This window comes from Chrysochloris asiatica, unplaced genomic scaffold (assembly GCF_000296735.1).
Source record: "Chrysochloris asiatica unplaced genomic scaffold, ChrAsi1.0 scaffold00061, whole genome shotgun sequence".
Classification (NCBI taxonomy): domain Eukaryota; kingdom Metazoa; phylum Chordata; class Mammalia; order Afrosoricida; family Chrysochloridae; genus Chrysochloris; species Chrysochloris asiatica.
The window spans coordinates 1,442,305-1,456,230 of NW_006408579.1; the positions used below are offsets into that span (position 1 = coordinate 1,442,305).

A 13,926-nucleotide genomic window follows, 5' to 3' on the forward strand; every position below is an offset into this window, starting at 1 on the left:
GCACTTAACAACAACAACAGATTATGTAAATTAAAACTGTTAAATTAAAAAAAATTTTGTTTAGATCCAGTAGCATTCTCAATACTCATACTTTGTTTAGTTAATGACTATCTCAAATATAATAAACATACCCAAACTAATTTCCTAATATTCTGCTTTACCCCTATACCTGCTCCTTTTACATGCTTCCCATCTCAGTAAAAGGCTACTTCATCTTTCCAGTTCCTCAGGTCAAACACCTTTGAGCCATCCTTGATCCTTCACTTTCTCTCATACTCCACATTCAATCTGCTAGCATATGTGGCTAACTAGATCTACTTTCAGTACCTACAGAGATTTGACTACTTCTCACCACTCCCATTGTTTCTACCCTGGTTTGTTGCTGCTAAGTGCTGTCAAGTTGGTGCCAACTCAGAGCCATCCTGTATAGGATTTCCAAGGAGTGGCTTGTGGGTGTGAACTGCCAACCTTGTGGTTAGCAGTTCAGTGCTTATCCTATAGCACCACACCAGGACTCCTCCACCCTGATGTAAAGTGCTGTCAAGTCGGTTCTGACCCATAGTAATCCTGTGTAGGGTTTCTGAAGAGCAACTGGTGAGTTTGAACTGCCGACCTCAACTTTGCAGTACAGCGCATTAATCCACAGCACCACAGGCAGCAACCAACATGTCTTGGCTGGATTACTGAAGCTTAAGGTCCAAACTTGTCTCTCTGTTTCTCCCTTACTTCCCATTGTCTTGTCTCAATCAAACAGCAGAGATATCTTAAATCCAGATCATAGGAGTCTCTGGGTGATGCAAATGGCTAGTGTGCACCCAAAGGTACCTCGAAAGACAGGACTGAAGATCTACTTCTGAAAAATTAGCCATTTCAAACCTTATGCAAACAGTTCCACTATGACACATGAGATTCCTCAGTTGAAATCTACTCAATGGCAACTGGTTATTGGTTATGAGCTCCTACTCAGTAAAAGTATTATAATGATTTATGAAATCCAGTATGATCTAGCTCCACATATCTCTGTGGTGTAATCTTACTCTGTCCTTACTTCCCTCCACTTTAGCCACAATGGCTTGTTCAGTGTTTTTTAACTTAACCAGGGGCATTCCTAAGGACCCTGGTACTTGCTTCCCTTTCTGATTCAGATAGCTACATGGCTAGCTCCCTCACCTCATGCCTTTCAGGTTTTTACTCAAATATCACCTTTCCAAGAGAGGCTGTTCCTTACCACTGGCCACTCCTATCTAAAATTATAGCTGCTCCTCCTTTCCAGCACACACACACACACACACACACACACACACACACTCCTAATCCCCCTCCCTGCTTTATTTTCCTTCTTGTCACTTATCACTCCCTAATATACTAAATCATTTAATTTTCCAATTTGCTCATTCATTGTCTTCCCCACTGGGGAAAAAAAAAAAAAGCTTTATGAGGACAGGGATTTTAGCCCTTTTTTTTCCCCCCATTGTTACTTCATCATCTAAAGGACCTGGTACAGAACAGGCTCTCAAAGATTCAATTATTCTTAACCACTGAACAAGGGAATTTATATTCATTGGTCAGTAAATGAGTAAGTGCCAGGCACTCATTTCATTATCAACGCAATGTAGCAGGTGTTATTACCTCTATTTTACACGTGAGAATATACCCTGGGTCACAAGAGCTGGAAAATACTAAAGCTCCGAGGTTTTGAGCCTTAGGTCTTGCTGACTCCAATACCTTATTTTTCACCAATATCATGCTATCTGGCACATCAAACCCAACCATGAGCTGTACAGGATAAATGTCTGTCGCATTTTCTTCTCAAGTAAACTACTGAGGAGAGTAGAGCCAAATGGTTCTAAGCAGAAGATTTAGGTTCCACGAACAGTATTCCAATTTTGCTGGTTCACTTGCTACTTGTTCTTTCCATGTTGTTTTCTCATCTGTAAAATTGGGGCCTGGTGTGGTGCTATAGGATAAGCACTTTACTGCAGTGGTGGTTTGAACCACAAGGTTGGCGGTTTGAACCACAAAGTCAGCAGTTCAAAGTCACCAGCTGATCCTCAGAAATCCTATACAGGGTTACTATGTGTTAGAATTGGCTCCACAGCACTTAACAATAGAGGTTAGCACTGAATAGTTATGAAATCTGAATAAAATAATACTCAGAAAGGGTTTAGCATGCTGCCTGGCACATTGTAACTTTCCTTCAATCCTCAACTTCCAACAAATACTGTGCATCTATTGTTGTTAAGTGGTTGGTTGGTTCTGACTCATAGCGACCCTGTATAGAGTTTCCAAGAAGTGGCTGTTGAGTTTGAACCACCTATGTAGTGGTTATGAATCGGGCTGCTAACCTCAAGGTCAGCAGTTGGAAACTACAAGCTGTTCCCGGGAGAAAGATGAGGCTTTCTGCTCCTGTAAAGATTTACAGCCTTGGAAACCCTGTACAGGGTCGCTATAAGTTGGAACCGACTCCACGGCACATAACAACAACAACCTCACAGTCCAGTGCATTATCCTACTGTGCGACACCAGGACTAGGAAGACTTTTATTTTTTTAAAAAACTTAATAAAAAAGTTCTGCACATAAATAAATTAACAAAAAGCATACTTGTTAAATAATAAGAGCTATCAGTTTACTGGAGCCCTAGTGTGGTGCTGTAGGAAACACTGGACAAGGTTGGCAGTTTAAACCCACCAGCAGCTCTTTGGAAACCCTATACAGGATCGCTGAGTTCGAACTGACTCAAGTGCACACAACAACAACAACACAATCAGTTTACTGGAGCCTGTGATGGCTCTCTAAAATAAATACTGGACTTCCAACTACAAGTTCAGGCAGTTTGAGCCCACCAGTGCTTTGTGGGAGAAAGATCACGCAAAGATTTACAGCACCAAAAACCCTACACAGTGTAGCTACAAGTCCAAAACTACTGGGTGGCATTTAACATCAGTTTACTGAGTACCTACTATGTGCCAAGCACATTTTACATAGACCATCTCATTTAACCTCACAATGATTCTATGAATAATATTTTATCTACTATTGTAAAGGTGAGAAGGCTTGATGGATTAGTGGTAACGAGTCGGGCTGCTAACCTCAAGGTCATGAGTTCGAAACTACAAGTGGTTCCGCAGGAGAAAGATGACGCTTTCTGCTCCCGTAAATATTTACAGCCTCGGAAAGCCTATACAGGGTGGCAATGAGTCGGAATCGACATGACAGCACTTAACAACACCAATAACAATTCTAAAGGTTAGGAATCTAAGGTTCAGAGCGTTAATCAACATTGTCCATATGGATGACCATATGTAATGCCCTAAGGTTGTACTCCAAAACCCAAAGCTAAAACAAGTTGCAGGTCTTCAAAAAAAAATGTCAGTTGAAGAATCACCATATTCCCAACAGGAGGGTTTACTTTTGTTATGAAGCTGTGCACTGAAAGGTAAAAAACAGTTTTTAAAGTTACAAATTACAAATCAGCCACGGTGCTAGGCCCACCCATCACATGCTTTATCCCATTGAATCCTGACAACATTCATACGATAGGAAACACTAGGTTATTCCCAATTTTCATAGAGGAAAGCGGAGGCTAATCAGAAGTAAATAACATCCCCAGGAAGGAAGGAAGGAAGTGATCTAGCTAGGACTCAAACCTCGCCAGGTTTGCCTCCAGAACCCACCCACCCTTCTGACCACCGTGCCCAAGGTCACAGGGCTAGTGAGGTGGTCTACTGTCTGGGCCTGGCAGAGGCCAACCCCTACTTAGGGCTCTTGGCTGGTCAGGGCCTCTCAGGCCGTCTACTGAGGTGCCGGCCGGAACTCGGGCCCCTAGATCCCCGCCCGGCCAGACCCCCACTCACAATGAGCGTTCGGCGTTTGGGGTCGTTAAACTGAAGCAGATACTCCTGTTTAAGCCGGGACCTTATAGCCAGGCGCTCGGCTTGAGCCCGCCGGGTCTCCGGAGATATGTCGTATTCGGCTAGGTCGAGGGTACTGGGTAGGGTGGCCAGGCGCGACGGTTTGTACTTGGGGAACGACATCTTGGCGGCCAAGAGCGCAGTCGCGCAGGCGCAGTTCTGAGTACCGCCCTGTTTAGTCTGACCTTCAGCATCCAGAAGAAGTGCGCCTGCGCGTTAACCCGACGCCAGGAATGGCGTTTAGGAAGCAGTTCAGCTTCTTTTCCCGAACTTTCCTCGCGGTTCTGGGCTACTAGTGATCTGCGCACGCGCTGTTATTACTGACTTGGTGGTGATGATGTTCTTCAGTCAGTCGGTTCTGACTCGTAGCGACCACTAGAAAGTCTCATCTTTCTACTGCGGAGCAGCAGGTAGTTTCGAATTGCTGACCTTGTGGTTAGCAGCCCAGCTCATAATCCACTACACTACCAGAGCTCCTTCATTACAGACATAACCAGAGTTTATTTTGGGAAGTTGAGTTGTGTGGAACTGGTGGGGAATGGGAAATGGTCCTGGAGTCTGTAGTCGTGCGTTTCATTGTGGGACCTTCCAAGCTGTGTGACCTTGGCGCAAGTCACTGTCTCTAATTTTCCTCAATTGTTGCTATAAGGTGCCATCCAGTAAATTCCAACTCAGCACCCTTCATAAATTTTCCAAGGCAGTAAATGTTTACCAAAGCAGAAAGCCTCTGTTTTGTGGATGCGACTATTAGATTTCGAACTACAGACCTTGTGGGGCTCTTTCCTCTTCTATGAGTATGGTGGTTGTGGTTATGTGCCGTGGAGTCGGAACCGACTCATAGCGACCCTGTACAGGGTTTTCGAGTCGTAAATCTTTACGGGAACAGAAAGCCTCATCTTTCTACCCCGGAACAGCTGGTAATTTCTGGTAATTTCGAACTGCTGACCTTAAGGTTTGCAGCCCGATTTGTAACCACTACACTACCAGAGCTCCTTTGTGTATGTATGTATGTATGTATGTATGTATGTATGTATGTATGTATGAATATAAAATATGACTCTTTGTACGCTAATTAGATGCATACAGTATAGGTTTTTCAAAATTGTTAAGTGTTATCGAATCGGTTCCCATTTATAGCGATAGGTTTCCAAAGAGGCGCGGTTGAGTTTGAACCACCGACCTTGCAATTTAAACAACCTTGCAGTCCAGTGTTTATCCTATAGCACCATACCGAGACTTTATCATGTTGTTGTTAAGTGCCATCAAGTCATTCTGACTCATAGCGACCTTGTTTCTGACTCATAGCTACCCTGTACAGGGTTTCCTTGGAGCCACTGGTGGGTTTGGACCCTTGACCTTGCAGTTCAAAGAGACCTTGTGATCCAGTGCTTTATGCTACAGCACCACACCAGGCTTGAAATAATGCTGGAGAATGGTGTTATAAAAGAAGCTTGTCTGACAGATTATAATAGTTTAGGGGGAAAAAAAGAGGTACTGTATTGAATAAAGATGTGAAGAAACGATATCTTAGTTAAAATACTAAAATCTCATGTACTCGTTACACTTTTAGAGCTTTAAACAGTCATCAGTCAGGTGAAATGGTAACTCGTTAGCCTGTTGCCCCCCAATATCTTAGTTGCTGTTTGTTGTTCAGTGCCATAGAGTCTATACTGACTCAGAGAGACCCAGAATAGGGTTTGCTAGGCTGTGAATCTTTTTGCAGAGCCACTGGTAGTTTCAAAGTGCCAACCTTTTTGTTTGCAGTCTAGTGTTTTTTGGACAGAGCCACAACACTCCTCCAAACATCCTTCTTGTTGTTGTTTAGTGCAGTAGAGTCGGCTGTGACTCATAGCAACCCTGTATAGGATTTCTATGGAGTGGCTGCTTTAATTTGAACCTATGACCTTGCAGTTCAAACCAACTTGTGGTCCAGTGCTTATACCACAGCGCCACACCAGGGCTCCCAAACATTTTTAAAGATATGAAAATGCTTATAGGGGCTTTATATCTTACTGGAAAGTTGAGTTGGGAAGAAAAGAAAGTTAAACAACCAAAATGAAGTCTTTACCCCCATCACCAAAGGAAAAAGTAACTTCAATTTAAACAGCAAATTTTTGAATAGCAGTGGTGGTTACAAATCAGGCTGATAATCTAATGGTCAGAAGTTCGAAACCACCAGCTGTTCCGCAGGAGAAAGATGAAGCTTTCTGCTCCCACAAAGATTTACAGCCTCAGAAACCCTATGCAGGGTTGCTATAAGTCGGAACTGACTCCACAACAGATAAGAACAACACCAACAAGGTACTCTTCAGGTGGAAAAACCATGTTAACAGTATAAACCATGTAAACAGTATTTCCCTAATTAAGGCAGGAAAAATGAATTAAAAGGCTTTCATGAAATATCTGGGGACATATAGATATGTTAGGAAATGGTTGCTTGGCAGAGAGGAACCTAGAAAGAGTTGACACACTCAGCCGTGAGCAGCACTACTGTCAGATTTATTCAGGATTTTCATTTTGTTTAAAAATATTAAGCATCCACCACATGAAGGATACTGCACACTAATCAGTCTTAGTCAATCTTCTAGACTCAGTGGGGAAACAAAAAAGAGATGGAGAACATGGTATTTGTCTTTGAGGAACTGACAATCAAGGAGTACAGAAAGAACATGGTAATATTTGCAAAGCAGTTTAATGTCCAAATGAATATAGGGCAAAGTGGACTTCTGAGAGTAAAGGCTGTTACAATATAGAAACCAAATCTGAGAAAAATCACTCAGACCCAGTTTTAAAGAAGCAAAAATGAAAGTTCTGATTTGTTTAGAGAACTTGTGGCTGATTGTTGTTAAGTACTGTCACGTTGGTTCCAACTCATAGCAATGCTGTATAGGGTTTCTTAGGAGCAGCAGGTGAGCTTGAACCACTGACCTGGAGGTTCAAGCCGACCTGGCTGTTCAGCACATTAACCTGCAATGCCACACCAGGACTCCTTTAAGTGATTAAGAAAATAAAACACTAGGAAAAGCAGGAGCAGGTTGTAAAAATTTTCATCGTCATAAATAGAGTTTTGAAACCTTTTGCTAGCTATGTGAATAGGGCAGTTTTTCAGGTAACAGAAAATTGGAATGTGGATAAGAAACATAAGGAAATCCAGAGATTTTTTACAAATTTCTGAGAGTATTCTTATAATATTGTAAATTTGGGGAATAGAGATGAGTACAAGAGCTCTTCCTTTCCCCATGTAACAACAAAGGTGCACCTCAAAGGCATCATGCTGAGTGAAATAAATCACAAAAGGACAAATATTGCATGGTCTCTCTTATATCAAATGATAAGGAAGGTAATTATATAGAAGCCAAATGATTAACAGAGTCTGGAGGGGGCAGTTACTGTAAATAGAACTGTTAGAGACAGGTACAAACAGGTGGGGCAGGAAATGAAACTTAGCAAAACACTTATTTTTTAGTGAATAACAAGAATTGTTATGCCCCTTGGAGCTCGCAAAGCAAAGCCCCTAGCAGAGTAGGAGATAAGTAGCACACAGGGTAGGCAAACAGAACAACGTATCTGGTCCAGCTGTTAAGCTCAATCTGGTGCTTCAGAGTTAGACCTGGATCTTGAACCAGGGTCTTAGACTTGGTGTACATGTATGAGAAACGAGCACCCAACCAGAAAAATGAGGAGCCAGGCAGGAAGCAACATCTAAAACTACAAGATGTCAACAATTCCAGGAACCTGCTTAGACAAGCCCTGCATGTTCCCCAGTTTTTAGTCCTATAAAATTCCCAAAGGCTGTGAGCATAGACATATCTGGGCAGTCTCCCCTGAAGGTTCTCTTTCTTGAATAAACCTTTGCTGTTTCACTTCATCACTTTCTATTTTTTTGTAGCCCATCCTGGTTTCAGGACGAATTCAAATTGACCCTGGCAGACAGAGTAGAGCTGCTCCATAGGGTTTCCGAGGCAGTAAATCTTTGCGGGAGCAGATCGCCAGGTCTTTTTCCTCTTGGAGCTGCTGGTGGGTTCGAACTGCTCATCTTTTGTTTAGCAGGCAAGTGATTTAATCATTGTACCACCAGGGCTTCTAGGAGTGAGGAAGGAGAGAGGAAATCACTCTCAGGAAGTAGTGAATTTTTGTCTATGGTGATGGGAAAATTGGCATTGACTAAGGAAGCCACTATGGAGTCCTGGTGTAGCACTGTGGGTTAATGCGCCAGACTGCAAACCGGATGAAATGCAAGGTCGGCAGTTCAAGCTCACCAACTGCTCCTTGGAAGCCCTACACAGGGTCGTTATGGATCAGAATCAACTCGACGACACTTAACAACAACAACAAGGAAGCCACTAAGGCCAGCAGTTGGAGACCACCAAGAGCTCCATGGGAGAAAGATGAGACTTTCTGCTCCTGCAAAGATTTACTGCCTCAGAAGCACTATGCAGTGTAGCTATGAGTTGGAAGCAACTCAGTGGCACTTAACAACAACAAAAGGGAGTCCTGACAGTACAGTTGATTACAGATTGGGCTTCCAAACCTACTGCTCTGTGGGAGAAAGATGAGAATTGCTGCTTCCTTAAAGATTTACAACTTTGGAAACCTTAGGGAGCAGTTCTCTCTGACCTGTAGCTGTTAGCATTTCACTGAACACACATACACACACACACAGTTTTTAAAAGGAGGTGAAATGGCAAAGTATTTTTCAACTGCAATAGCAGCCAAACATTTTTTTTAAAGGCTGCATCTGCCGATAACAACTTACGTTGCTGTTGCTAGATACTGTCTCCTCAGTTCTGACTCAAAGCAACCATGTACACAACAGAACAAAACACTGCCCACTCCTGCGCCATCCTTACAGTTGTTATGTTTGAGCCCATTGTTGCTGCCACTTTATCAATCAATCACACCGGGGGAGGGAGGGGGAAGGGGGAATCTTCCTATTTTTCACTGATGCTCCACTTTGCCAAGCATGATATCTTTCTCCAGGAACTGGTCCCTCCTGACATCTTGTCTAAAATACTAGATACTAGAGACAAAGTCTCGCTATTCTTGCTTCTAAGGAGCATTCTGGCTGTACTATTTTCAAGATAGATTTGTTTATTCTTTTGGCAGTTCATAATACTTTAAACACAGTTATTGTACTGTACCAACATCATAATTCAAATGTATCACTTCTTCTAAAGCCTTCCATATTAATTGTCCAGCTTCCATGTGCATACAGAGTGATTGAAAATGTCAGGCCTTGGTTAAGCACACCTTAGTCCTCTAAATGACATCTTTGGTCTTTAGCACTTTAAAGAGATCTTTTGAAGCTTTTTGCCTGATTGATTGATTTCTTGACTGCTGTTTCTATGAGTGTTTGCAGATGCACGCAAAATGAAGTCTTTGACAACGTCAATTGTTATTTCTGTTTATTATGATATTATTTATTGGTCTGGTTGTGAGGATTTCTGTTTTCTTAACATTGTGATGCATTGTATACGGAAGATTGTAATTTGGTACAACTACACACTTCATGGGATTAGTTTGTTTGGTTTAAAGGTTTAAGGGCATGGCTTTTTTGTTCTATCCAGTCAATTGGAATCAAGTTGTTTTTAGAGTTTCTGTTTTACCTCTTAGTTCATTAAGTGACTGGGGTCTTTAGAAACTTTTGACCCATTACCTAACCTGCACAATTACTCTCTATTCACCTGGAAAAGCATCAGAAGAAGAACCAGGATACTGGGAAGAAAATGGCCTATAGGTTTACTTGTCTCCGTAAACCTCAATTACAATGAGTCCAGAAAAAATGAATTGTGCATGGCTATCATTACTGACCACTACTCGTCTGTCAGTTTGTTGTACTGTGGTTGCTTGTGAGTTGCTGGGATTCTGGAAGCTATGCCACCAGTATTTTAAGTATCAGCAGGGTCACCCATGGTGGACAGGTTTCAGATGAGCTTCCAGACAAAGACAGACTAGGAAGAAGGAGTGACAAACAGCTTCCAAATATTTAGTCACTGAAAACCTTATAAATAACAGAGAAACACTGTCAGATATAGTGCCAGAAAATGAACCCCTCAAGTTGGAAGGCACTCAAAATGTGACTGGGGAAGAGCTGCCTCCTCAAAGTACAGTTGACCGTGATGATGCGAATGGAGTAAACCTGTGGAAGTAAAGCCCTTGGGACCATCATTTGCTGATGGGGCACAACTTAAAATGAAGAGAAACAGCTATAAGCATCCATTAATAATCAGAACATGAACTGTACCAAGTTTGAATCTAGGAAAATTAGAAATTGTCAAAAATGAAATGGAACGCATAAACATCGGTATCTTAGGCATTAGTGAGCTGAAATGGACTGGTATTGGCCATTTTGAATCTGACTATGCCGGGAATGGCGAATTGAAGAGGAATGGTGTTACAGTCATTGTCAAAAAGAACATATCCAGATCAGTCATGAAGTACAACGCTATCTGTGATAGAATAATATCCATGTGCCTACAGGGAGGACCAGTAAATACCACTATTATTCAAATTTATGCACCAACCACTAAAGCCAGTGAGGATGAAATAGAAGAATTCTACCAACTTCGTCAATCTGAAATTGATTATATGTGCAATCCAGATGTATTGATCATTACTAGTGATTGCAATGCAAAGGTTGGTAACAAAGAGGAAGGATCAGTAGTTGGAAAATATGGCCTTGGTGATAGAAATGATGCTGGAGATTGCATGATAGAATTCTGAAAAATCAATGATTTGTTCATTTCAAATGCCTTCTTTAGACACCGTAAGAGATGATTATACACATGGACCTCACCAGATGGAATACACAGAAATCAAATTGACTAAATCTGCGGAAAGAGATGATGGAAAAGCTCCATATCATCAGTGAAAACAAGGCCAGGGGCAGATTGTGGAACAAACCATCAATTGTTCATATTACAAATTCAAACTGAAGCTGCAGAAAATGAAAACAAGTCCACGAGAGCCAAAATATGACCTTGAATATATCCCACTTGAATTTAGAGATCATCTGAAGAGCATATTTGATACGTTAAACGCTAAAGACCAAAGACCAGAAGAGTTGTGGGATGACATCAAGAACATCATGAATGAAGAAAGCAAAAAGTAATTGAAAGGACAAGAAATGAGGAAAAGATCAAAATATATGTCAGAAGAGACACTGAAACTTGCTCTCCAGCATGGAGATGCTAAAGGAAATGGAAGAAATGAGTAGGTACAAGAGCTGAATGGAAAATTTCAATGATCAGCTCGAGAAGACAAAGTCAAGTAGAACAACAAAATGTACAAAGATCTGGAATCAGAAAACCAAAAAGGAAGAACACGCTCAGCATTTCTCAAAATGGGGGTACTGCAGAAAAAATTCAAGCTCAACTTTCGTTATTGAAGGATTCTCTGGGCAAATTATTGAATGATGCAGAATGCATCAAAAGAAGATGGAAGGAATTCACAGAGTCATTGTACCAAAAGGAAATGGTTCATGTTCAACCATTTCAAGAGTTAGCATATGATCAAGAGCCAGTGATCCTGAAGGAGGAAGTCCAAGGTGCACTGAAGGAATTGGCAAAGAACAAGGCACCAGGAATTGATGGAAGAAAAATGGAAACCTTTCAAGAAAGTGAGGTGGCACAGGAGGCACTCACTTATCTCTGCCAGGAAATTTGGAAGACAAACTATCTGTCCGACTGATTGGAAAAATCCATATTTGTGCCCATTCCAAAGAGAGGTGACCCAACAGAATGCGGAAATCATTGGACAATCTCTTTGATATCCATGCGAGTAAAGTTTTTCTAAAGGTAATACATAAATGGCTGCAAGCATATATTGACAGAGAACTTCCAGAGTTTCAAGCCGGATTCAGAAGAGGCCGTGGAACGAGGGATATCATTGCTGATTTCCGATGGATCTTGGCTGAAAGCAGAGAATTTCAGAAAGATGTTTACCTGTGCTTTGTTGACTACACAAAGGCTTTCAATTGTGTGGATCATGACAAGCTATGGACAACATTGTGAAGTATGAGTATTCCAGAACACTTAATTGTGCTCATAAGGAATCTGTTCCTGGACCAAGTGGCAGTTGTTTGAACAGAACATGGGAACACTGAATGGTTTAAATTTAAGAAAGGTTGCGACAGGTGTGTATTCTCTTACCATACTTATTCAACCTGTATGCTGAGCAAATAAACCGAGAAGCTGGGTTCTATGAAGAAAGACATGGCATCAGGATTGGAGGAAGACTCATTAACAACCTGCGATATGCAAATGATACAACCTTGCTTGCTGAAAGTGAAGAGGACTTAAAACATTTACTGATGAAGATCAAAGAGCACAGCCTTCAGTATGGATTACATCTCAATGTAAAGAAAACAAAAATCCTCACCACTGGACCAATAAACAACAACATTCTTATCAACAGAGAAAAGATTGAAGTTGTCAAGGACTTTATTCTTCTTGGATCAACTATCAACACTCATGGAATTAGCAGTCAAAGAATCAAATGACGTATTGCATTAGGCATATCTGCTGCAGAAGACCTTTTGAAAGTGTTGAAGAGCAAAGATGTCAGCTTGAGGACTAAGGTGTACCTGACCCAAGCCATGGTATTTTCAGTAACCTCATTTGCATGTGAAAGCTGGACAGTGAATAAGGAAGACCATAGAAGAATTGATGCTTTTGAGTTCTGGTGTTGGAGAAGAATATTGAAAGTACCATGGGCTGCCAAAAGAACCAACAGATCTGTCTCGGAAGAAGTGCAGTCAGAGTGCTCCTTGGAGGCCAGGATGGCCAGACTTCATCTCTCATACTTCGGACATATTGTCAGGAGGGACCCGTCACTGGAGAAGGGTATCATGTTTGGTAAGGTGGAGGGTCAGAGAAAAAGAGAAGGACCTCCAGCAAGATGGATTGGCAAAGTGGCAGCTTCAATGGCCTCAAGCGTGGCAACAATTGTGAAGTTGACCCAGGACTGGGCAGTGTTTCATTCTGTTGTACATAGGGTTTCTGTGAGTCAGTACCAACTCGGCACCTAACAACAACTACAACAACCATTACTAACCACCATTGTGGTGGTGATGGTGTGACTTTGAGTCGATTCTAACTCATAGTAATCTGATGACACATAACAGAACTGCCCCATAGGTTTCCTAATCAAATGCCAAGAAATGACCTTTTTTTCCCCACTCTGGTTTCTTCAAAGTCAACTTTAATTTTGTTTCCATAGTGAGTCGTGGTGCTGTAGGATAAGCACTGGGCTGCTAACCACACGTTGACAGTTCGAATACAACAACTGCTCTTTGTAAATGTTATATAGGGTTGCTGTGAGTCTGAACTGACTCAACGAGACTTAACAACAGCAACGACAATAACAACATAGGTTTCCTAGGTTAGTATCTTTCTGGGAACAGATGGTCAGGTCTTTTCTCCTGTGGTACTGCTGGTGGGTACAAACTGCTGACTTTTTGGTTAGCAGCCAAGCACTTAACCATTACATCATCATGACTTTTCCAAATATCCAATGTTGTTGTTAAGTGCCGTGGAGTTGGTTCCAGCCCATAGCGACCCTGTATCGGGTTTTCAAGGAGTGGTTGGTGGGTTTGAACCACAGACCTTACCGTTCAAACTGACCTTGCAGTCTAGCATATTATCCTATAGAGCCATACCAGGACTCCAAGTATCCAGTAGTTGGATTCTAATCAAAAGGATCCGAGTCCAGGGAAAGCACTGGACTGCTAATCGAAGAGTCTGTGGTTCAACCCCACTAGTCGCTCCTTGGAAACCATATACAGGGTCACTAAGAGTCGGAACCAACTCCATGGCACTTAATAACAACAATCAAAAGGAGAAAAAACATTGAACAGAACTTCAAATTCATATGGAAACCAGACTTACTAGATCCATTGAGACTAGGAGATCCCACAAATCTAATACCCCCAGAATGGCCTTTTTTTCCTTCTGGTTTCTTCAAAGCCAACTTTCGCTTTTAAACTAGAGGAGTCTTCTGGAAACTACTATTCAT

General features: G+C 41.8%; 1 protein-coding gene across 1 annotated transcript in view; it reads right to left on the reverse strand.

The window, feature by feature from the left end:
• NDUFB4 (NADH dehydrogenase (ubiquinone) 1 beta subcomplex, 4, 15kDa) overlaps positions 1 to 4,035 on the reverse strand; it is a 9,120-nt gene extending 5,085 nt beyond the window's left edge. The window contains exon 1 of the mRNA XM_006864199.1: positions 3,856 to 4,035. Coding sequence (XP_006864261.1) covers positions 3,856 to 4,035 — 180 coding nt within the window. The remainder of the gene's footprint in view (positions 1 to 3,855) is intronic.
• Between the last annotated feature and the right edge of the window lie 9,891 nt (positions 4,036 to 13,926).